Source organism: Balaenoptera physalus (genome assembly GCF_965194825.1).
Source record: "Balaenoptera physalus genome assembly, chromosome: 10".
In the NCBI taxonomy this organism is placed as follows: Eukaryota; Metazoa; Chordata; class Mammalia; order Artiodactyla; family Balaenopteridae; genus Balaenoptera; species Balaenoptera physalus.
This window is the reverse complement of record NC_138889.1, coordinates 66,487,103-66,512,588: the sequence shown is the minus strand read 5'-3', so window position 1 is coordinate 66,512,588 and position 25,486 is coordinate 66,487,103. Positions and strand designations below refer to the sequence as shown.

Genomic DNA, 25,486 nt, shown 5'->3' with positions numbered 1-25,486 from the left:
ACAAAGAGGCTGGGTCCCTACTGTCTTGAAGCTTAACTTCCAGTGAGGGAAGAAAGAAAATAAATCAGATGGTCTTAGATGGTGTTCAGTGCTCTAGGACAACAAAGTAAAGTAATGTGATAGACTGTGGGAGGGACTACTTTAGATAGGGGGATCAGGGAAGGCTTCTCTGAGGAGGTGGCATGTGAGCTGAGATATAGATGATTAAAAGGAACCAGCCTTGTGGAGGTATGGGGGCAGAGACTTATAGGCAGAGGAAACAACAAGTCAAAATATCTGAAGCAGCTTAAAATAATACAGTCAATACAATGAAAAAAAAAAAGGTAGAAATGAGGGAAAATGGAAGAGAGAGAGAACAGAAGAAAGTTGTAACACTGATATGCAAGCAGTAGAGTTTGACAAAATTACTAATGTTGAGCTGCAAATTTGGTTCCTGTCTTCCTAGAAGTGAAGGTGAAAAGGGAAAAGTGATCAATTCCATGGTTTGCTTTCTTTATAAGGAAATCAGTTTTTCAAGGAGAAAAAGATTTTTTTCCCTGGCACTCAGGATTGAAATACATTAAGGCACAGAGTGATCGTATGTTAGTGTGCATCCACCCCCGCCTTCCCTCTAGATGTCCATGTCCTAATTCCTGGAAGCTGTGAATGTTACTTTCCGTGCAAAAAGCACTTTGCAGAGGTGATTAAGCTAAGGACCTTGGGATGGGGAGATTATTCTGGAATTTCTGGGTGGACCCAATCTAATCATTTGGGTCCTTAAAAGCTAAGAACCTTCCTAGCTAGAATCAGAGGGAGATGTAACCTCAGAAGCACGGTCAGAAAGATGCAATATTGCTGCCTTTGAAGATGGAGGAAAAGGGCCATGAACCCAAGGGATGTAGGTAACCTCTAGAAACTGGAAAAGGCAAGGAAACAGATTCTCCCCTGGAACCTCCAGAAAAGAACAAGTCCCTGCTGACACTGATTTTAGTCCAGTGAGCTTCTGACTTATAGAACTGCCAGATAATACACTTACATTGTTTAATCACCAAGTATGTGGTAATTTGTTACAAAAGCCATATAAAACCAATATAAGTAGATTCATCTTGGTTGCAATAACAGAAACTCAGCCATTTGAACTAGCTTAAGCAAAAGAGTGCATCTTATTATAAAGATTTGGAATATTACGTGGAATTCAAAGGCAGGAATGCAGCTCATTTCAAGAAATAAAATGATCAGGGATGGAAAGCTGTCACAACTCTTTTGGTCTCTTCTCTCCTCTTTGTGAATCTCTTTCATACTTCCTGTTCTTTTCACATTTTTCCTGCAACTTGGTTTTCTGCATTTCTCCAGGCCACATTATGGGAAGGCATGTCTGTGGATAGCTTCTGACTTTCAATATTACAGCATTCTATGTTTCTATGTCAGCTACCTAGATTTAGAAAAATTAAAATCTCTCAGTCCTAATTCCAAATGCCTGGGAGAAAGATGTGATTGGGTTGGCTCTGGTATTGCTGTTGGAGCAATAGACTGTGGACAGGTGGCCTGGTTTGTCTGAGGATCAGGGCTAGTTTCCAGAAAAAGATATCTGGCTATACTGCTGATTTTATTTTTGTATTTTAATTTTTTAGATTTTTTTTGATGTGGACCATTTTTAAAGTCTTTATTGACTTTGTTACAATATTGCTTCTGTTTTATGTTTTGGTTTTTTTTGGCCGCAAGGCATGTGGGATCTTATCTCCCCGACCAGAGAGCAAACCCGCACCCCCTGCACTGGAAGGTGAGGTCTTAACCGCTAGACCGCCAGGGAAGTCCCTATACTGCTGATTTTAAAATGCAACTTGCAACTCATCTAGGGGTCAATAAATCATTTAACGGGTGGAAACCAGCATTAAAAAGCGATAAAATGCATGTGGAATGGGTAATATTTTATAAAACTTGTTTTAGTTATTAAATGCGTAGGTACCTGTGTACTGGGTGATAATGTAAAACATATTTCTTTTGGTGGATTATCGTCCAAAAAACTTGAAAAACCCTGGGCTGGGCAATATGGTAGGATTCTGCTACTGGGATGTAATAAACATCATTCTTAAAATAATCCCTCCAGTAAATTCAGAGGTGTCATGCGTATCTTTTTTTAATAGCATCTCAATATAAGCAGATGGCATAAGGGTAAAGCATGACTTGGTAGAGACAATTTTGTAAGGGTGAAGAAAAAGTGGTACAAACAGCTTTTTGATGGTCTGGCTTAATTCAGGATAAAACATAGCCCAGTGGTTCCCAATCTAGCTTTGTATCAAGCTCATATGAAGATCTTTTAAAAATGGTTTCATGAGATTTACTTAATCAGAATTTCTGGAAGCGTGTCCTGTGAATCTGTATTTAAACACAAAGCAAAACAAACAGAACTCCCCGGATGTCTCTGATATGTAGCAGGTTTGGAGCTCACTTGACCCAGAGACTATGTAGAGGAGGGGGTCATCTGCATGCCTTTCAAACAATTCTCCGTAACTGTAGTTTCTCTCCAACAGGCTTTTCACAGCCATGAGAAAGTGGACAGTTCAAAGTTATTTCTTGGTAAGGCTGTGGAGTGTAAGACTACACAGCTGCTGACTAAAGGCAGATCCACACACTTCACAGCTCAGTGAAGCAGATGGTAGAGTTTATCTTCTTTTGTTGGACATTGTGGCACTAACACTCATGCTTGGATAGAGGCAGGGTTCGGGGAGAGAGACAGAGAGAAAATTCTTGCAGGCTGTTCCAGACCCTTGTTAGACAACAGTTCTGTACTTCTTCAGAACAAAGTCTGGCCAATACCCCAAAGTTCTAGAGTACAGGACATGGTGGGGATTATTTTTGTGTTCGGAAAATTTGCAAAACTGAAGTTACCATTTGCTTACCACGGCCATTATGAGTTTTCACATGAAGCTGACGGGAGGAACCCGTTGCCAAAGGTGGACTTCTACCTCTAAGCAATAAAATGAATCGACCTGCTGTACCAAGTTCTTGGCTATTAATCAAATAAATTTTAGAGGACATCTGCCTGAATAATTAGGCTAGTATCTGGAGAGTTGAGCCCACCCCTCGTCCCCCCACCCCCGCGGCAGCTGCTACAGAACAAGACCCGTGTCCACAGAAGCCATTCCTAGTTCAGGTCAGAAATACATTAGCATACAGCTGGAGCCCGCATTTCTAGCCTCTATTGCAAGGGGGGCACGCATTCAGATGGTTCCACAGAGCTCTGTGGCTAAAACATATTCCTGGTAATTGTCATTTGATCTCTCAAGAGCCTTCTCAGCGCCTCCGTGGGGACAAACACCCTGCACTCCGGGGTCTGTCCCCCCAGCACTGGTATTCATTTCCCTGACTTTTAGGCCAGCTCGGAACCCACTGCAGTGCGAGGCTTACAGCCCCAGCTCCAACCGGCTGGACCACAAGGCCTCGAGCCCTGAGCGAGAATATTAGCCTGGACATCACCTCCGCACTGTGATATCACTGTTACAAAGTGTAACATGTGTCTGCTTCTCTGTCCCCGAGACAGGCTTCTCAGGTCCACCGCTAAGAGGAGCTGCTCGCGGGAACGCCTCCGAACGCACCTGGGAGCACCCTCCTCGCCAGCCCCGCCGCGAGGAGAAGGGCTTCGCGCCAAGCCGACGCGCTTTGTCCCGACGCGGCCCCCGTCCACCTCCCTGCGGCTGCCCCGCCGGCCGAAAAGTTTCTTCAGGTGCGGAATTCCGGACTTGGCGACCACCAGCGCGGAGTGTGCGCGCCAGTTGGGAGCCAGCCCGCTCGACGGCCCGGGTGAGTGGCCCCCTGGCGTTGCGGTGTACGGCGGACCCCGCGGAAGTGGGCGGGAGGCCCCGGGCTAAAGCCGACCTGGCCGTTGCTGTGGCAACGCGCTGGCAAACGGGCAGCTGGGCCTCCGCCGCTCAGTCGGCTGGTGGCCCCCGCCGTCCCTTCCTAGTGTTTCCCGGGGCCCAGACGTTGGGACCTCATTTCCCCCTGGGTCGGTGTTTGGGGTGGTCCCTGGCTGTCCCGGTTCATCTCCACCTTCTCACCTCAACCCCAGCTTGGGACGTGAACCTTTTTGAAATTTAAAGCGAATTTACTCTAGGGTAAGTGTAACACATCCTTAAAAGTTCTGAAGTTGCGTTGTTTTTTTTTTTCCTTTCTCTTTCTCTTTTTAATCTCCTAGAGCCTGGCACCTAGTAGGACCTCATTATTTGGTAGTTCTTACAGCACTTAGTGTAGTTGCTTGCACACAGTGGATGGCACATTTGAGGAGATAGTATGGCATAAGAGCAGCCTCTGTGTAGACAGGTAATTTAAGCGCTCTACCTCAGTTTCCTCATCCGTAATTGCAGACCACATTTTCTCACAAAGTGTTGTGGGCTCCAAGGAGCCTGTATGTGAGACTGCGTTGTGAACAGTAAATATCAAGCACTTGGGGTTTAGTTGTAACGGGTGTTTACATGCTGCACGTGGTTTGATTCCCCCTGTCCCGTATCACCAGGCAAGGGGGACCTTCTCTTTTGTCTAACCACCAAACAGCTCCAATATTCAACCAGAAAATAGCGTCATGCATCGGAAGAGAGCTCTGCCAATGGAAAGAAGCATCAGCAAGTTTTGAACCTAAACTTTTCTTGTTTTAGACACTCTTCCAGGCTCCCCCGCTTCAAATTACAGCTGCTATGCAGATGCCTCACATATTTAAATTTCTAGCTCATGTAAATCTCTAGTGAATCATAACACCATCCATTTAGTTTGCAAGCCAGAAGTCTTGGACTCTCTTTCCATGTGCAAATCATCATCAAGGTCTGTTTATGTTCAAACCAAACTCAATTCCATCCACTTCTTTCTGTCTCTACCACTGTCACCCTAGACCAAGCTGCCATTGTCTCTTGCCTGGTCTCCTGTTGTAGCCTCCAAACTGGTCTAAAGGTATTCACCCTGTCCTTTCAGTATTCTTGTCTATTCTTTGCCCTGTAGCAAGACTAATCTTTTGAAAATTAAAATTTCATTACGATACCCCTCTTCTGCCCCCCTGCCGCTTAAAATCCATCAGGATTTCTTATTGCTCTTAGGATAAAAGTACAACTCTTTAATGTGGCCGATAATTTGGATGGCCATATATTTTATCATATAGACCAAGATACCTTTGAGAGTAAAAGAGAGTGCTATTATTTACACTGGGACTGTCCCTCAGGCAAACTGGGGCAAATGGTTACTCCACCTATAAGGTCCTGTAGCATCTACCTCCTCTATAGCCTTATCTTACTCTAGGCTCTCTTGGTTCTCTGTGTTCCAGTTACACTGACTCTGAGTCCTTTGTCTCCGTTTTCCCTCCTACTACAGGGGCTTTGCATATGCTCTTCTCCTTCCAGGTATGCTCTTCCCTCTTCTCGTTAACTCTTGCTCATTCTTCACTTCTCAGATCAGATGGTTCCTCAGGAAAACTGCCACTGACCAACCAGTCTGTCTAGGACAAGCCCCCTTAGGGTATAGGCTCTTCTGACACCAGTTATCTGTCCTTAGTAGCATTGTCCCAATTTTAATTTTGTCTGTGTGTCTGACACATCATATGTAGTTAATAAATACTTAAATATTTTAATTATAAGAATTTTCCCATGCCATTAAACGGGCTCTTAAAATAACCATCGTGGTTAAGAGCATAGACTCCAGAGCCAAGCAGATGCATAGATTTGAATTTCAGCTCTGCCACAATTCCTTATATGAAACTCATGGGGCTATCTGTGCTTTAAAATTCAGAATTTTTCAGATTATAGAAAGACAACATGGTGTATAAACTGCATCCCTTCTCGTGGGGTTTGGGGCAGCACTCTGTAATCAAACACATTGTTTTCTTTAGCAAGATAACTTCACTCGAAGTGGGGTAAGTAAAGACTATACATACTTTTGCTTCAGTTCAGGTCAGGTTTTGCCAACAAATGAATTTGCCACAAATTTATGAGAACACGTGGTGTTCAGAGCTTTTTGGGTTTTAGAATTTCAGAAAAGGGCATGTGAGTCTGTGCCAGTGTAACCTTGAACCAATTACGTAACTTCTCTGTGCCTCCGATTTCTCACCTGTGAAATGGAGATGATACTAGCACCTACCTACCTCACAGTTTCCATTTATGTTGTTGGAGGAGTGAATGAGTGAATACATGTTAACTGCTTAGGACAGTCAGTGGTCCTTAATCAGTGCTATAGAATAGTCAGCTCTTACTATATCATTTTTATTGGCTCCATAATAATCCACACTGTGGATAAAGCATAATTTATTTGCAATTTACTTACTGTTGGATAGTTACAATTCACGTACAAAAATGTAGAGATGAATATCTTTATACTTAAATCTTTTGACTAGATTTTTGATTACTGAAGATCAATTCCTAAAAATGACATTACAGGGTCAAAGGACAGATGAATGCTCTTCACACATGCTGCCACTTTTATAAAGAGTATACCAGTTTACCATCCTGCTATCAGTTTTATGACACCTGTGTTAGCATTATTATTTTTTAAAAATCTTTGCACATTTCACAGATTAAAAATAGTACCTCATTGTAACTCACATCTTCCATTATTAATGTGTTAAAGCATTAAAAATCTTATTAGCTATTAGATTGCCTGCACAAGCTCTTTGATGGTTTTTATATTGGAGTCTCAGTTTTTTTCTTAATTGTTTAATTGTTTGATTTCTGCCTCCCCAGCCCAGGCAGGAGCCAGTATGTTGGGCTTTGGCTGCAATTAGTTGGATAAGGTATCCCTGGAGCCTGGGGTGAGTTGTTACTTGCCTACTGGTTACAGAGCAATGTAGAAAGCAGTGTTTCAGAGGCTGGATCTTGGGGAAAATCTGAAATCAAGATCAGGCTGTTTATCTGAATCTCCTGGCTAACAGGGCTGAGAAGAAAAAGGGCATCCGGGTAGGAGGCAAAGGACTAAGGCAGAAGAAAGGCACAGTGATTCTGAAAGTTGGGAGAAAGAAGCTGTAACCTCTTTTTTTTTTGTAGGGGCCTAGCAATTTCTTGTATGGATGAGGAGGGGAATGCGGGACAGGGTAGGGGGCACTTGTCTTGGCCAGACGCTGATTTGTGTGAACTTTTTATAGAGTAAGGATATTATCCCTTGCTTGTCATATTGGGGCATTTCTCCTACAGTTGCCTTTTCTTTTAATTTATGATGGCTTTTGATTTATAGAAATTAAAACAATTTTATGTTGTTCACTTGTTAACCTTTTCTTTTTTGATTCATTGCTTTTTATGCTTAGAAAGTCTTTTTCATGCAGAGACCAGTTAACAAACTACAGTTTCTTTAAAAATGTTATTTTGTGATGTCAGCAAATCAAGGAAGAGTTAATGAAAGTGAAAGAGAATTGAGCATTGTGATTTCCAATAAAAAACCTAGAAGATGATGATGTAAAGGGTGATACTCATGTCATCTTCATGTCTCCTTGAAGATAGAAGATAAGAGCTTATACTGCTATAAAAGAAACTGACGAAGACTTTTTCTGACAGTCTGTCATAGATCGTGAACTTGTAGAATGGTATCCTTAGAGACTTTTAGAAGTGTCCTGAAAGAGGAAAAGATGTGACCTCTGAAGACATTTTCTACTTCTTTTATCCATCTGATGATTCTATATAGTATTTCAAGCACCCACAGTAGTTAGATTCTGAGAAATTATTTCCCTGTTTTTAAAAGAGGCTTTAAAAAGGGAAAATGTAATGTAGAATTAATTGCTGACCTTCTAGGCATTGGTAAGTTAGTGTGCTTTAATATGTGCTTCAGAAAGAATTTCCCTTCCTACTGAGCTCCAATAGGGATCAATGAGGTGAATTGTGTTTTGCTTGGACCTGTCTTAGGGTTCCAGAATGTGAAGAGTAAACAACTTATTATTGAACTGTATCAATATATCTTTTTCTTAGTTTATTAACTAAAATAAATCTTAGGGTACATGAAAGACTAACCACCTCACAAATTCCTGCAGTTTTATTAACCCAAAGTTGTTTTATTTCAGGAAGGTTTGTAAGATGAGGGGCAGTAACTTTTAGAATTAATCAGAATATCCTTTCTACTTATGATAGACTAATTATCTTTCTTAAGAACCATTGACTTTTCAGTTTGACTCTCAATAAGGGTGTGGTATAACATCAGGAATAAAGCAAGAAAAAAACAGCTTTATTGATGAAGATAAGTTGATTTAGAAATACTGCTACTGTTTGCCTTAGTATTTGATCTAAATTATGTAGTAGATATTATTAACTATATAAACGTTATTCAACAAGTATTTATTGGGTGCCTACTATGTTCCAGGCATAGTTCTAGAATACTGTCTTATGTTTTTACTTTTACATTGTATGTGTACAAAGTGTGCTTGTGATTCAGTATTCTTAACATGAACTGTGTTCACCTGGAAAAACTGGTCATTTGGACTCACACATATTCATTCAGAGAATCTGAGAAAAGCCTTATGGAAGATGTTCATCCAGTCTCTAAGGTTGAGGTGCTGGTAATTGAAAGTTCTACTCTGTTACTTTGTCGTTATCATGGTGGAATGCTTGTCTGCAGTGACAGAGCTTGCTGGGAGAGAATCCATTTACCATTTACCAAAGGCAGCGTGTCTGAGGCTCAGTTTCTTATACTTGAATTCTTTCAAGTCTGTTTGCTGTCAGCAAATCTAACATAGAGGCTCTTATATCTGCTCCAGGGAGCTCAGCTTCCAACCAGCTGAGATATTGGGAAGAAAGCAAATATTTATCCTTGGACGTTTTTCATGGAATCAAATTAATTTTTGCTATCAATCTTCTTGATGTTGGTGTTCAGTTTATGGCAATAAAATGTAATACTTCTCATATTTGTTATTATGAAAGTAAACACCAATGTCCAGCAGTGATTTTCAAGTTAACCTAATTGCTTTTCTGTTTTATCTCTTTGATGGTACATATGTTATAATGTGTACACTTAGCTCATTTTTATACTTGCAGTTCACCTTTTTTTATTGAGATATAATTAACATACCATATAATTCATCCTTTTAAAGTGTAAAATTAAGTTTTTAGTATATCACAAGGTTTTGCAATCATCACCACTATCTAATTCTAGAATGTTTCATTGCCCCAAAAAAGAAACCCCACATCTGTTAGCAGTCATTCTTCATTCTCCCCTCCCCCAGCCCCTGGCAAACACTAATCTACTTTCTCTCGCTATGGATTTGCCTATTATTATGGACATTTTATATAAATGGAATCATACAGTATGGGCCCTTTTGCATTTGGCTTCTTTCACATAGCATGATGTTTTCAAGAATCGTTTCTGTTGTAGTATGTATTAGTCCTTCATTCTTTTCTATAAAGAAATAAAATTCCATCATATGGTTATACCACATTGTTTTTATCCATTCCTCAGTAGATGGCAATTTGGTTGATTCTTCTTTTTCTTTTTTGCTGTTATGAATTATGCCGCTATGAATATTTGTGTGTAAGTTTTTGTGTGAACATATCTTTTCATTTCTCTTGAGTATATATCTAGGAGTAGGCTTGCTGGTCATACAGTAACTCTATGTGTGACGTTTTGAAGACTGCCAAACTGCTCTCCAAAGTGGTTGCACCATGTTGCATTCCCATCAGTAATGTATGAGTCGTCTCATTTTTCCATACCATCCCCAACGCTTTGTTATTGTCTATCATTTTGATTATAGCCATCTGAGTAGGTGTGGAGTGTTACCTCATTATACTTTTGATTTGCATTTTCCTGATGACTAATGATGTTGAACATCTTTGGCCATTTGTATATCTTCTTTGGAGAAGTATCTATTTAACTTCTTTATTTTTTTAATTTGGATTCTCTTTTTATTCTTGAGTTGGAGGAGTTCTTTATATATTCTGGATATTAGACCCTTATCAGACATATGATTTGCAGACATTTCCTCCCATTCTGTAGGTTGTCTTTTTGCTTGCTTGATAGGGTCTTTTTTTTTTTTTTTGGCCTCCTCGCCCTGTGGCATGTGGGATCTTAGTTTGAACCCATGCTCCTTGTGATGGAAGCACGGAGTCTTAACCACTGGACTGCTAGGGAAGTCCCTGGTAGTGTCCTTTGAGGAACAAAAGTTTTAATTTTATGAAGTTCAATTTATCTGTTTTTACTTTGGTCATTTGGCTTTAGATGACATATCTAAAAAACTGTTGCCTAATTCAAGGTCAGATTTACTCGTATGTTTTTTTCCTAAGAGTTTTGTGGTTTTAGCTCTAGTATTTAGGCCTTGATCCATTTTGAGTTAATTTTTGTATATGTGTGATGTAGGTGTCCAAATTAATTCTTTTGTATGAGGATAACCAGTTGTCCCAGGGCCATTTGTTGTACACCTCACGTTATTTGTTTAAGTCAACTTGTGAGTCATGTTTTGGGGAAACAAAATTTGGTTGATTCCTTGTCACCTCAATTAGATGCCACCATCCTACACAGAAGACATCCTAGGCAAAGAAATATCTGTATTGCTAGTTAGGACTTTGGTTACCATTTGTATGTAGGCTTATAACTTGGTGAAGAGGCTTGCAGGGGATGTGTAAGCTTCAGGGCTGCTTTCCCCTCTAATCTAAGGCCTCTCAAGTAGACCCATAGCTCTCTCCTTGCCATCATTCCTCTGAATTATAACTTGATTGCCACTTGACCTTTTGGGGACTGGGAAGAGTAAAAGAGGCGTTGGAGAGGCCCTTTATAAGCTGGAGAGGTCCTAAAATTTTCCTTCCAGACTCATGGGAGGAACATGGGAAGAGTTGTGAACCTTTCGACAAGGAAAAGAGGGGTATTCTTAAGGGAAGGTAGAGCTTTTTCACCTCTTCATACTTCCCATTGAAAGCTCTACCCTCTGGAATCATGACCTGATTGAGCCTTGGCTTGTTTCAGAGCTCCTTTTCCTTGGAATGGAGTCATAGGGAAGGGAGAATTGTGTTTCTCCCAGGGATTCATGTGTGCAGTGTGGGAAAGTATTAGGATTGGGGTCAGGCTCACCTGATTTCAAATTTTGTCTCTGCATCTCTATCTTTGGTTTCTTTATCTGTAAAATGGGGATTATAATCCCAACTTCCCAGGATTATCATGAAAAACAGATCAAATATCATATATAAAGTGCCTAACAAATTTATAGCTCCTCAATAAATGCTAGTTTCCCTTTTTTCTTTTCCAAATCTTCTGGGAAATTTGTATAAGTACAGTTTTTTAAAACTCCATAGAATCTTAGCACTGGAAGGGACCTTCATACTCATGACTATATCACTTTGCTGAATCTGTCAAAGCTCTTTTCATGTTTATTCACTTGATTTATTCAGTCGGTTTTTACTGATCACTTAATGTGTTTCAGGCACTGTTCGCTGTATGTCTGTCATTAGTCAGTAGAGAAGAGATAAAAGACATACATGAGACAAAGCCTGGCACATGATTGTCACCTTACTTATCCTACTTCCCTCATTTGATTCATTCACTTACTAAATTAAGAGCCAGACACTATGCTAGATTCTTGGAATATGAAGATACAGTCTTTGAGAGCTTACAGTCTGTTTTGGAGGGAAGCAAACCAAGAAATGATCATATCCCGTGGGAGGTGCTGGAAGAGACACATGGATCGGTGCTATCGGAGCTGGAGGAGAGTACTCCCTAGTCTGCTTGGGGCAGTCAGGGGAGGATGAGCTGAAGGGGAAAGGAATCTGAGGCAGGATGAGCAGCAGACCCAAAAGCCTGGAGGTGGGGAAGAGTGTAGGTCGTTAAGGAAGCTGATATCCAGGGGAATAATAGAAGACAATGACTGACAGGCCAGCAGTGCCCAGCTTTACAAAGAGCCTGTTATGCTGGGCTGAGATTTGAGGTCAGTTTGGATGGAGAAGACAGAAGCATAATTTGTAGTTAAGAACTAACAACTGTCTTGGTTTTATTCTTCTTATTTTAAGCCTAGCTTAAAAAAATGCTTTTCTTTGTCTTTAGCATTTCCCCCAAGCATCTAATATTTTGGGCTTTTGCCATCCTGCTTCTCTTGTTATAGCATCCTGCCACTTTAATATCATCCTAGGTTACTTGCCTGTCTACTTTGGGATTATGACCTTATCCTCATGGAGAGCTCCCTCTGTGGCTATATACTCTCTGGAGGAGTCTCTGTCCTGTTTGCCCCAGGGCTTAGTCAGAAACAGGAAAGACCCATTAGGTTGGCTGAGACCTAGTGGAGAGAGCGCTATTGGAGAAAGGCCAGGTATAGGGGAAGGCCCCTGAACTGGAGGTGCTGTCCCCTGGTGTTTCTGATGTTGGCATAGTCATAGCGTCTCTTCTGATCTTCTTCCATAGTCACTTACTGATTGGCTCTGCTCCAGGGCTGTGTATCTCAGGTCCCTCTTGCTTGCCTTATGCAGAGTAACTGAGGGGTTGAAGAGTGGGGCTCAAGAGGCTTCATCTTGTTGGGGGCAGCCTCCTCCCGATAGCCACTCATTTATCCCCTCAAGACACAGTCTAAGCTGGCCTGTCAGACATGAAAGAACATGTCTGAATTTCCAGAGGTCACTTATATAGGACTTTGTTCTGAGATCCTCCCTATAGTATAAGTCATTGAAGGAACTGGCCTTGGAAAGAAGATTGGTTAGGGCGGGAAGGAAGGGTATGACAGCTGCTTTCAAGTATTTGAAGGGTTGTTCAAGTATAGGAGACAAGGTACCAGATTTTGGTCTTTAATTTTGGTCCTCCTTCTTACATTTTTTTTTCATCTAAGTTCCTTTCAGCCTAAAAGAATTCTGTGATTCAATAAATGAGGCAGGCAGTGACTATACTGATTAGATCAATAGATTCTGGAGGCAGATTGAGTGGCAGTGTTTTAGCTTTCTGAGCTCAGCCACTAGTGAATTGAAATGGTAATGGCTGTATTTATTATACTCAGAATTGAATGAGTAATTAATAAGCCATTCCTTAGCCCCATATTATCTCTGTTTTACAGACTAATTTTTTTCAATAGGATTTTCTTAATTGTATCAAATGTTTCATTCCTAGAATGCTTAACATGTCTGATTCGTATAATCTCCAGGGAAACTAAACAGTCTTAATTACATCCAGTATTTTGATTTCATTTGATTCTTTAGATGAGATTAAAAGTAATTTATTTTAAAGGCTATGACTATATATAACCGTGCTTATTGCAAATTTAGAAAGTTTTGGTCATATTACTTTAGCATTACCAGTTCTCAGGTAATTTAGGTTGTGGACTAGCACATAGTGTGGTTTAATTTCTTTCAGAATGAATAGCTTAATGACACTGTATTTTAAACTCCCCTCCCACCCCCATTTTTCTCATCACTGTCTTTGGATAGCATTGATTTATATTTTCTGTTTATCTAGCCATTTCCATTGTATACGTTAAAACTTGCTCCCTAGGAAGCAGAGGGTTCTTTGGTTTGACACTTTCCCAAATATCTATTTCTTAGTGAATAAATGTTGGTAATAATTTGTGGAGTATGATTTTTAGTTCTAGATGCCGTTTTTTAATAGAGATACTGGCAAATTGAATTTCACCAAGAGGAGACTGAAGTGCCTGGGATGGTTAAGGGTCTTTAAATGATATGAAGGACAGCTGAGGGTATTGGGGATGTAGAAAAGATGGCTAGCCTCTAGGAAATATGACCAGGGGGAACATGTTCATTTCCTTCATATCTAGAACACAGAGACCTGTTAAAGATGGACTAGGAATATCTGTAAGAACAGACTAGGTACTACCTGACAGGAGAATTTATAGGGAGATAATTTTGGCTTGATATGAGGAGAAACATCCTGTCACTGGAGTCTGATGAAATGAGCTTCTTGGGGAAAGTAAAGAATGGGCTCCCTGTCGTTGGAAAACTTTTAACAATGTCCATGTCAGCATTCATTAGATCTATGAAAGAAATTCCGTGCTGTATCAGATGTCCTTTGATGTTGTTTCCAATTCCAGGATTCTGTGATTGCCTGATACTATGACGTGGCTACTTCTCCATTCTAGGTTTTGCTTTAGTGATTTATATGATTGATTTTATATTCATGATCATACCATAGCCAAGAAGACATGGTGGATAAAAGCTGCCTGACATTAAATTGTTTTCGTAGATAATTCACAAGTGGATATATATCCCATGCACATGTATACTTATACACATATTCATACATCTGTTTTGTATGATTGAGTGTTACTATACTTTCATAGTTTTGTCCTCTCTTCCTGCTGTTATAAAACATATCAAGCTATATGCTGCAGAGACTTCTGAGTCTCATAAGAACATTTTTTTTTGAACATTTATTTATCAAACTGATTTAAAAAATACAGTTGTTAAGTCTTCGAAATAAAGCCAAAAAAAAGAGCTTTTGTGGAAGTGGGAATTAAAAACTGGTGATTTTATTGTGAGAGTATTTGAGAAAGATCTATAAATAAAATAGTATGGACATTCAATTAGTGTCTTAGATATTTAAGAATAGGAAGTAGGAGCACTATAGTCGTTTTGGAAAATTGTGTTTTCAGACTCCCTTACTGATTGGATTTTTGAGTGCAGTATTAGTGGTTTCAAATGGAATCACAATTCATTGCAATTCTGACCTGGGGTAATAGATATGGAGGTAAAATGAAATCCATCTTCCTGAAGAAATACTGGTTTTAGGAAATGATTAAACTGATTTTAAAATAAAACATTAAGTGCAAACCACTAAGAGTTCAAAAAATACTTACAGGCCCCGTGAAAGAAGATTTAGTGCATTTAGCTTTCAAACAGTTTGCTCATTGTGGATGAAATGCCTTTAAATTGATGTGAGTTATGATGCCAGTAAATTAATAAAAAGGGGGAAGTTACATATCTTCTCTTTGGAATGAGCTCAGCCTTCAGGGACAGATGGTTCTCTTTTGGAATAGACCTTCTTCTGAAGTGATAAGGCTCCATCTAAGTGTTGGGTCTCTTTTCCAAAGTCTTTAGAGAAGTCTGTTTTCTGGGCTGAACCTAAGCACAACGTGGATGCTATTAAAGCTTTGATTTGGTATTATGAAAAAGGAAGTCACTGTGCTGGGAGAATTTCCCTGGTGGGAAAGATACAAGTTTTATAGGACTTTTAGAATTCTTTTATACTTTTCATTGCATATGTGTTGATAGCAGATTACATCTCTTTTCCACGAACTCTTACACAGCCTGGGCTATTGGTATTAGAGTATATGGGGAATGTCCTTAAGTTTATTGGGGAGCGAGGTAAATTCTTGGCATCTTGGAGAATGAACAGATTGTCTGACTCTGCTAAAAGCAAATCTTCCACATGATAGTCTTTTCTTCTAACTCCAGCCTGCATACTGTGTAGTGTAAATTGTGATATTTAATGTTGAAATAATGATTTTTCAAATATTTGAGTATCTGTTACAAACACTGAACAAATGAATTTTTCACTTCATGTTTGAACATTTTAGAGTCATGTTGCTAAGTGAAAATATGACAATGAATTTCTGTTGAGAATATCCAACATTTTTCTCTCCCCCAATAGTAAAACATCCTCATGCATCTTTCTCAAAATGTTAATAACATTGGCCATGGACAACCATTTTTGAAGTGTTTGAATCACTTTGACTTCTTAGACACCGAGTGGGGCATGGAACAATTTTTTTATTTTTCTCTTTCCCATTTCTGCTCTTCCCCTCTCCTCTTCCTCCTTTTTTTTGGGAGCGGCGCTCTGTGCTTCTACATAGGCTACATAAAGAAGTCTACATGGAGCTCCTTACTCTGTAAGCTTTCTTGTAGACTGCCATTGGATGAGAATGAGTAGTCCTTATTTCTATTATTAATTAATATTAAAGTTCACTGAATTATCTGCATGTTAACTTTTAGAAATTTAACTTCTTTCAGGCTTCTTTTCCTTACATCTGTGGGAGTTCTCTACCACTTCAACTACTACCTTTTGACATACTTGTATAAATAGATTGCTCTTTCTCTCCCTGTCTCTTTCTTCCTTTTTCTCCTTTCCACAAACACCAAAAACCTACTATGTGCAGTGATAGCCTTAAAGATACAATGATGAATTAATGACACCACCTCTGTCTTCCTGAGAGTCTGGTGGTGGAGAGGTACTTAAGTAATAACGATCGAGTGTGATAAAAGTAATACCAAAAAAAAAAAAAGAAAGTAATACCAGAGCTGTGTATAAATTGCTACCAGGTATAGAGGATGGAGAAGCTTACTTTGTGTATGGAGGTGGGGAAAATAAGAGAATTGAAAATTGCCTGTTAAGGTAGAGGTGAGATTGAATATTTATTAATTTTTTACTTGTCAGTGTGTTTAATCTGCATGGATTTTAGGCGTTGATTTTTCAGTTCAGTGTGGTAGAACTTACAGTTGGCCAGGAGATTAAAGCATGTATTTTATATTTTTAAAAGATTTCCTATGATAGATTTCTTTTTTTTTTTTTTGGTTTCCAGAGGCTTAGCAGGAGATACATTGTTGCTCATGATTTCTTACCTCTGTATTACTGGAAACTATTTCTACCTATATTCTTCATAGAGGCCTCTTTTGCTGTTTCCCAAATATTCTGACCTGGTCACTGGACAGTCATAATGATTAGATTCTATGTCATATTGAGTGTCTCTGTAAGACTTTCAACTTCTGTATTAATTACTAATAAATTTACTTGATTTACTTTAGTTTAAAAAAATCCTTACACTTAATGTTGTTTGCAAAATATTCATGAACCTTCTGGAGCCCCATTTGTGATATTAATTTATTCAACAGATATTTAATAAAGCACCTGCCACGTGGCAGGCATTGTGGTGAGCATTGGGATGAAAGAAAGGTGTGGTCTCTACCTTTGTACAGCTTATAGTTTGATGGGGGAATATAGATAAGCAAATAGGCAGTTGAGAAAAGTGCTCTGATAGGGGAAGTATATGGTACTGCTTGAATCATAGGAAGGGCACCTAATCCAGATTTGGGGGCCAGGAGATGTGTTTTTTGGATGAAGCGGCATCTAAATTAAGACTGAAGGGTAGGTAGCAATTATGCAGGTAAGAGGAAGAGTGATGGGGCATGGTGTTTCAAGCAGAGGACATAATATATATAAAAGCCTAGACCTGAGAGGTGTGGGACCTGAAAGAATTTTAGGAATGGAAAGAGTGATGACAGGAGCCTAGATGGCGGGGTGGGAAGGTAGATAAGGATGAAGCTTGAGACCATATCACACATATCATATTGGGCTCTTTAAGCCATGTTAAAAAAAATCTAGACTTTAATTCAAAGTAATAGGGAGTGATCGAAGGGCTTTAAGTAGGAGAACGGCATACGTAGATACGCATTTTAGAAAAATCATTTTGGCTGCAGTTTGGAGAATATATTGGAGAGGGCTAGAGATAAAGAGATCAATTAATTGGAGGCTGGTATAGTAATCTAGGTAAGAGATATTGCAGTTGTACAGTAGGGACATAGCCATAGGCACAACGTGACTAAAACTTTAAGTGAGATGGAGACTCAGATTAATTGGACATTGGACTATGTTTTGATTTTCTGTCTTGATGAAAAACTTTTGGATTTTACACCATTGTGGAACAAATATCTTATGACATTAAAAATAAAACATGCTTCTGTTGGAAATAGTAGTGTATACTATAAAGTATACCAGACATTATTCTGAGCACTTTATATTAATTCTTTTGCACTTTACAATAATCCTATGAGATAGCTACTAGTATTTTCTCAACTGGACAGATGAGAAAAATGAGACATAGGTTCAGTAATATGCCCAAGGTCAGAGAGCTGGTAAGTGCCTAAGCTGGGATTTGAACCATGCTATTTTGGTGCCTGGGTCAGACCTCTCAGTCACTGCTCTCCAGTCCTGGAAGTCTGGGGGACTAGGCATGGGCCCTCTTCTCCAGTTCTCTCTCTTCTCCTGCTCTACATCCATTCTGAAGAGAAGCGGATTCATTCTATAGATAGTTAGAGGTAGAAGCAGGATTGGTGGATTTAGGGAGAGGGAGGAGAGTAGCATCACTCTTAGATTTATGGTTTCCCATGTGGGTGATGGTGGGACAATTCACTGAAGTAGGGGTCCCAGGAGGTGGAGGTGGAGGTGGAAGAGCAAGTCCAGGCAAGGGTTGAGGGTGGAGGAATGAGGCAAGGTAGTTACTGCCGTGAATATGTTACTGCTGTGAACATGTTGAATTTGAGGTGCTTGTAGGTCATCCTTGTAGATATAATCAGTGTGGGCCTAAGTTGTTTGCTGTGGCAGTAGATAGAATTCAGAGACCTGGGGCTACCAGATCCAGGGAAGCTTCTGTGAACAAAGTCTTGGTTGGCATAGGTAAGAGCCTTCTAGGTAAGGGAAGAACAGTATGCTTGATGATGTCCTGGTAAGAGAGACATTTCCTGTCAAGACTGTAGGTGAAATGAGTGCTGAAATGAGAAGATCTGAAATCTAGGCATTTTTTTTTTCTTGTAAAGCATGTGGCCTTTGGCACGTCACTCCTCTTCTTTGGCTTTCATTTAATTAATTTATTATTTAAAAATCATTTAAATTCATATTTAATAGGTTACTCTTAAACTAAAAATGTTTATCTACAAAAGAGGAACAAAAATGCCTGCTCTGCTTGTTTCATAGTGGTTGAAAAATTAGAATGTCCTTTAATGGACCTTCTGTTTCCAAGATGCAATTCCAGGAATTGAACTAAAGTGTTTGAAAATACTTTATAAACAGTAAAGTGGGAATACAGATATCAATTGATGGCATTTGGTATTTAGTACAGTAGAGATTATATAGATATGTCTGTATATAGTGGCAAATGTGCAGGGGCTTCTAACTGACTTTCTTATGAAATTCAAAGTCTTTAGCTAATACTTCAGGGTCTGGGCCAATCTCTAGAGGTTATACAATGGACATAAATGGTTGGATGCTGTATCTTTTTGAAAGAAGAACTAACAAAATTTGCTCACTGAGAATAAGAGAAAAAATGATTCATGATGACTGTAACTTTGTGACTTCCAAGTCTACAGTACCATTTAAATAGAACATTGAATAATAATAGTTTCCAGGAACTGTGCTAAGTGATTTATATACTTGATTTGCTCTGATTCTCACAGTAACTATCATTACCCCCATTTTACAGATGAGGAAACTGGGGCTTGGAGAACTTGCCTAAGGTCACACACTAGTAAATGGTAGAGCTGGGACTTAAACTCAGGTCTTTTTATCTACAGAGCCTTTGTATGTAACTACCACACTATATATTCTTTTAAAGTTTAATTATTTTTTGAATAGATAATGATTGTGTTTGGTACATAATTTAAAAATAGAAGGGTATATAGTGAAAAAGTCTTCCTTTTGTCCCTGTCCTCTTGACACTTATTTCCCTACAATGAGTATCCTTTCAGAGATGTATGAGTCTGTATAAATTAAATATATAAAATATACATATATAATAACATTTAGTATATTATATATAAATATATTTAGTGTATAACATTTGGTATATTATAGATAAATATAATTTCACTCCTCTTTTATACCTTGATTTTTTTTGCCTAACAATATCTAGGAGATTGTTTCAGTTAAAAAAAAGTCTTTTCATTTTTCAATTGTTGCATAGTATTCCACTGTATGGATGTACCACTAGTCCTTTATCAAAGGGCATTTGAATGTTTCCAATATTTTGCTAGCAATGCTATAATAAATAAATTTGAATTTAGGTTATTTTGTACATGTGTGAGTCCACTGTGTCTGATAAACAAGAACCAAAGGGATTGCTCTGAATATGGTGAAATTCACTATAGGAAGAGCTCTATTTATTACTAATATGGAAGTTTTTAAAATTCCAAGTACAGATGTATGACAAGTCAACAAATATGTGAGTGCTTTTCCATCAGCAGGGCTCTACATCAAGCACTGCAATCATATATATGTAAAAGCTTGCAGATTTCAAAAAAAAATGAGAAAAGAGAAGGTTATGGCATAGTTGACTGACTCAGAGTGAGAAACGTCTGCATGTGAGCAGTCATTTACTCAACAGAGTGAAATTTTGATTCCTAAAGAAAAATGGCTCATTACTGCATGGAAAGACTTCCCTGGAGAAGCACTGATGCATTTGACCTTTATGATTATGGTAGGATTATGGTATGATTCTTTTTTTTTTTTTTTTTTTTAGTTTTTATTTATTTATTTTTGGCTGTGTTGGGTCTTCGTTTCTGTGCGAGGGCTTTCTCCAGTTGCGGCAAGTGGGGGCCACTCTTCATCGCGGTGCGCGGGCCTCTCACTGTCGCGGCCTCTCCCGTTGCGGAACACAGGCTCCAGACGCGCAGGCTCAGTAGCTGTGGCTCACGGGCCCAGTTGCTCCGCGGCATGTGGGATCCTCCCAGACCAGGGCTCGAACCCGCGTCGCCTGCATTGGCAGGCAGATTCTCAACCACTGCGCCACCAGGGAAGCCCTATGGTATGATTCTTGTTCAAGAAATTTGCCATATAAAAATGGCTGTAATGGCTCTGTTGCCATTGAGTATATCCAGAAAATAGGCAAAAGGGAATTTTAAAGATCCATATGTGAAATGAAGAGAACTAAAGTAAGCTTGTGTGGAAAGACCTGCAGAGCTGTCAGATGGAGAGGTGTGCGAGTGGAATACATACTCACATCTTCATAGCTTCTGCATTGGTAGAATAGAAAGTGACTAGGGGACTTCGCTGGTGGCACAGTGGTTAAGAATCCGCCTGCCAATGCAGGGGACACCGGTTCAAGCCCTGGTCCGGGAAGATCCCACATGCTGCAGAGAAACTAAGCCAGTGCACTACAACTACTGAGCCTGTACTCTAGAGCCTGCAAGCCACAACTACAGAGCCCGAGTGCCACAACTACTGAAGCCTGTGCACCTAGAGCCCGTGCTCCGCAACAAGAGCAGCCACTGCAATGAGAAGCTTGCGCACTGCAACAAAGAGTAGCCCCCGCTCGCCGCAACTAGAGAAAGCCCGCGCGCAGCAACAAAGACCCAAAGCAGCCAAAAAAAAAAAAAAAAAGTGACTATGAAGATAAACAATAATATTACGCAGTACTTTTATTTTTCTGTTACTGAGTAGGCAATTACTATTTTTCAGGAGTGGTACTAGATATTTTAAAATAATCATGAAGAGTATAGAAATATACTTATATGCCCAGATAAACAAGTTTAAGGAGGGTAACATGGTAGAATCAGGAAACATATCTAAGATTATTCTGCTTATAGCACATGATAAATAGTAAATAATAAATGAAGTTTGTGAAAAGTCATATAGGCTTTTGAAATTAGAGGCAAGACTGAGTTTGATTTGCTCTGTAATATTCTAATTTATTAATTATGCATTGGAATATCTTTGTTGATTTTTCTTTCTGGCTATTTTCTGTTTCTTAGCTATTAGCTCTAGAATCTATAGTTAATGAACTTTAGAATGCAAACTAAAGTCACTTTAATTGTTGAAAAATTTAAAATCTCTTATCCAGAAATATAACTTAGTTTATTTGTATTGTGTTTCATAGATAATTATTGCATGTAACAGAGTGATGCTATCATATTTTTATAGTTGTATCATATAAGCTATTATAGTACTCTCTGTTAACTCTGTACTAGATTTTTTGGGCTCCTGTCCTCCTGCATTTTCTAAATGAATCTTCCTGTCCCACAACCTCTGTTCTGACACATCTGAGTTCTTGGCATAGCCAACTGTCCTCCCTGAAAGTGTGATTAGACCAGAGATGGCTAACTGATTTGATACTTAGGTTTTCCAGCAGTGTATGACCTGTGTTCCTTGGTATGTAAAGGTGAAATGATCAGATATTCTCATTTTTATAACACTTGACTGTCAATATCTAAGGACTTCTCTTATTTCCCACACTTTTTCAAAGTCTGTCAATATTGGCGCTGAGGTTACACCTGCAGCTTTTCTTTAGCATATAGTTCAGGGGGGCCTAGAGTGGCTATACCCTTTTTTGTATCTGTCTGCATCTTCACCTCTCACTTTGTATGTTCTGTACATTCTCTTTGCTAGAGAAGGAAGAAACAAAATAAGAATTAACAAATTTTATGATGTGATACGATATATCTTATTACTATTTCATTCTTTTATGGGTTGTGACACTTCTGTGGAATGCTTATATTTATATTTAGTCTGATATAACAAATTAATGCATTTATAAAATAACCATTAAATCAGCTACTGTTACAAAGTTACTATGTCTCTGAGTCAGGCATTGGTTTTTAAATGTTCTAGTGATAATATTCAACTTCTCATGTTCGTCCACATATTTGGAGATAAAATGGAAAGCAATAAGAGTTTGGGGTTCACTTTGGCACTTTTGGAAGTTTTACTTGAGCAAGAACTGCTGGAATCTATTGGGTTGTGGTAGCTTAGATGCAGCATCTTACATTAAGCTTCAGCATCCCTGTTTATGAATTGGCAGCTATCATGGTTCTCATTTTACAGCTCAGAAGATTGAGGTGCAGAGGTTAAATAGCTTGCTCAGGAATACTGAATGTTCAATAGCACAGTAGGAGTTGGATCTGAGTATTATTCCACCAATGGGATCATACTTCTCTGAGTCTCTCTGATTAAGTAGTTTCAGGTGATGCTACAGCAGTCTGTTCTTTTCTTGGTCATTTATTATTAATCAAGGAGTGGTAATGGATGATAGTGATTTGTATTATATAAAAATAGTTGATTAGTTATTTAAAGTTATCCTGCATGGTACATTCTGCTTTGATTGCTTCTCATAAATTTGCCAAAATGGTGTGGTAGGATTATTTTTTCTCTTTTATTAAAGGAGATTCTAGGCTTATTTAATTTCTGTTTTTTCCCAATAATTTTTTAAAAGGCGGAATTCGTGTCTCCTCACAACTAGGGCACCTACCAGGCACTGGTGGGGGACCACAGACACCTAAGGGGACGGGAGGAACCCCCAGCGACCAGGTAGGACGTGGGATGTGGGGGGAGTGAAGGGGGAGGAGAAGTGGAGGTGGATGGGACTGGTGCCCCTGAGGGGAGGTTGGGGGAGGGGAAGGGATTCCACGCCCAAAGGGGGAAATTAGGAACCCTTGGGAGGGCAGAGGATCAAAAGGGAGCGTGGCCAGGTTTCCCCTGCCCACTTGGACCCCCGGGAACCTGTTGAGATCCCAGGCCTGATCCTCTGCCCACCTAGGCCCCCTCCAGCCAGGCGGGTCCTGAGGGAGTCAGAGGGAGGGAAGGGGAAGCAAAAGTAAAGTCTGGACCTCTGGGATGGCACCCCTGAGGGGTGGCCAGGGGAGGGGAGGAGCTCCTACATCCAGCGGGACCCACCCATGGTTAGGGGTCCAGCAGTGATGGGGGAGACCCTGGGGGAGATGGGGGGCGGGCAGGGGCATGAAGGAATGGAAGGGAATGGGGCCAGTGCTTTCCCTGTCCACTTAGGCTCCCAGACCTAATCCTCGGCCCTCGGAGCCTCCCTCCTGCCATGCAGAGCCCAAGCCCTGCCCCCACCCCCCCCAACCCAGGGCCCTACCTCCAAACTCAGGAACAAGTACTGCCTCTCCCTTCCGGGAAGGTTGTAAGCAGAGGTTCTGCCCCACTCTTGAATGTCACCCTGGCTAGGCCCCGCCCCACCTGCCTAGGTCCTGCCCCACCCTAAACCCCACCCCCTGCCTAAGTTCCATCCCTGCCTAAACTCTGCCCCCATAGCCAAGGCTTTATTTTATTTTTCTTTTTTCCTCTTTTAGATTGGAGTTCTGTTTTACCTTACTGATTCATTGTTGTTGATTCTTTTATATTTTTATTTTTCCTAATACATCTTTTATTTTTCTAATTTTATTTTATTTTACTTTATTTTATTTTATTTTTTTAACATCTTTATTGGAGTATAATTGCTTTATAATGGTGTGTTAGTTTCTGCTGTATAACAAAGTGAATCAGCTATACATATACATACATTCCCATATCTCCTCCCTCTTGTGTCTCCCTCCCACCCTCTCTATCCCACCCCTCTAGGTGGTCACAAAGCACTGATCTAATTTTATTTTATTCTTTGTACTTTGTTAGTGATCTCTCCTTTTGGCTTGTTGCCCTGCCCCCCCCCCTTTTTTTCTTTTTTCTGCTGTGGTTTTATTTTACCTTGTTGCAGTTGTTTCAATTATAGTTTTATTTTTCCTAATATATTTTTTATCTTTCTAATTTTATTTTGTTTTTTATTCTTTAATATTGTACGGCTCCTTTCTTTCTTTCTTTTTTTTTAACCACTCCACAAAGCATGCAGGATCTTGGTTCCCAGGCCAGAGGTTGGGCCTGAGCTCCTGTGGTGGGAGCTCCGAGTCCAAACTGCTGGACTAACAAAGAACCTCAGACCCCAGGGAATATCAATTGGAGTGAGGCCTCCTGGAGGTCCTCATCTCAGCAGCAAGACCCAGCTCTATCCAACTGCCTGCAAACTCCAGGGCTGGACGTCTCAGGCCAAACAACCAGTAAGACAGGAATACAGCACCATCCATCAAAAAACAAAAAAACAAACAAACAAAAAAACGGGGCTTCCCTGGTGGCGCAGTGGTTGAGAATCTGCCTGCCAATGCAGGGGACACGAGTTCGAGCCCTGGTCTGGGAAGATCCCACATGCCGCGGAGCAACTAGGCCCGTGAGCCACAATTACTGAGCCTGCGTGTCTGGAGCCTGTGCTCTGCAACAAGAGAGGCTGCGATAATGAGAGGCCCGCACACCGTGATGAAGAGTGGCCCCCACTTGCCACAACTAGAGAAAGCCCTCGCACAGAAACGAAGACCCAACACAGCCATAAATAATAAATAAATAAATAAATAAATAAATAAAACCCAAAGTTGGAAAAAAAAAAATGAAACGACAAAAAAATATGTTACAGTTGAAGGAGCAAGATAAAAACCTACAAGACCAAATAAATGAAGATGAAATAGGCACCCTACCTGAAAAAAAATTCAGAGTAACAATAGTAAAGATGATCCAAAATCTTGGAAACAGAATGGAGAAAATACAAGAAACATTTAACAAGGAGCTGGAAGAATCAAAGAGCAAACAGTGATGAACAACACAATTACTGAAATTAAAAATACTCTAGAAGGAATCAATAACAGAATAACTTAGGCAGAAGAACGGATAAGTGAGCTGGAAGATAAAATGGTGGAAATAACTGCCAGGGAGCAGAATAAAGAAAAAAGAATGAAAAGAATTGAGGACAGTCTCAGAGACCTCTGGGACAACATTAAACACACCAACATTCGAATTATAGGGGTCCCAGAAGAAGAATAGAAAAAGAAAGGTTCTGAGAAAATATTATAGTCAAAAACTTCCCTAACATGGGAAAGGAAATAGTCAATCAAGTCCAGGAAGCGCAGAGAGTACCATACAGGATAAACCCAAAGAGAAACATGCTGAGACACATATTAATCAAACTATCAAAAATTAAATACAGAGAAAAAATATTAAAACCAGCAAGGGAAAAGCAACAAATAACATACAAGGGAATCCCAATAAGGTTAACAGCTGATCT

General features: G+C 39.8%; 1 protein-coding gene across 8 annotated transcripts in view; it reads left to right on the top strand.

Moving 5' to 3' along the window:
* The window catches only part of TRIM66 (tripartite motif containing 66), a 101,801-nt gene extending 77,008 nt beyond the window's left edge, over positions 1-24,793 (top strand). For 7 of the 8 annotated variants that reach the window (XM_082478062.1, XM_082478059.1, XM_082478063.1 and 4 more), the window contains one exon: positions 3,521-3,656. In XM_082478062.1, the coding sequence (XP_082334188.1) occupies positions 3,521-3,541 (21 nt within the window). In that variant the 3' untranslated portion in view covers positions 3,542-3,656. Of the gene's footprint in view, positions 1-3,520; positions 3,781-22,819 lie in introns of those variants that run through there. The other variant, XR_014268198.1, reaches the window with a different exon arrangement.
* The last annotated feature ends 693 nt before the right edge of the window (positions 24,794-25,486 follow it).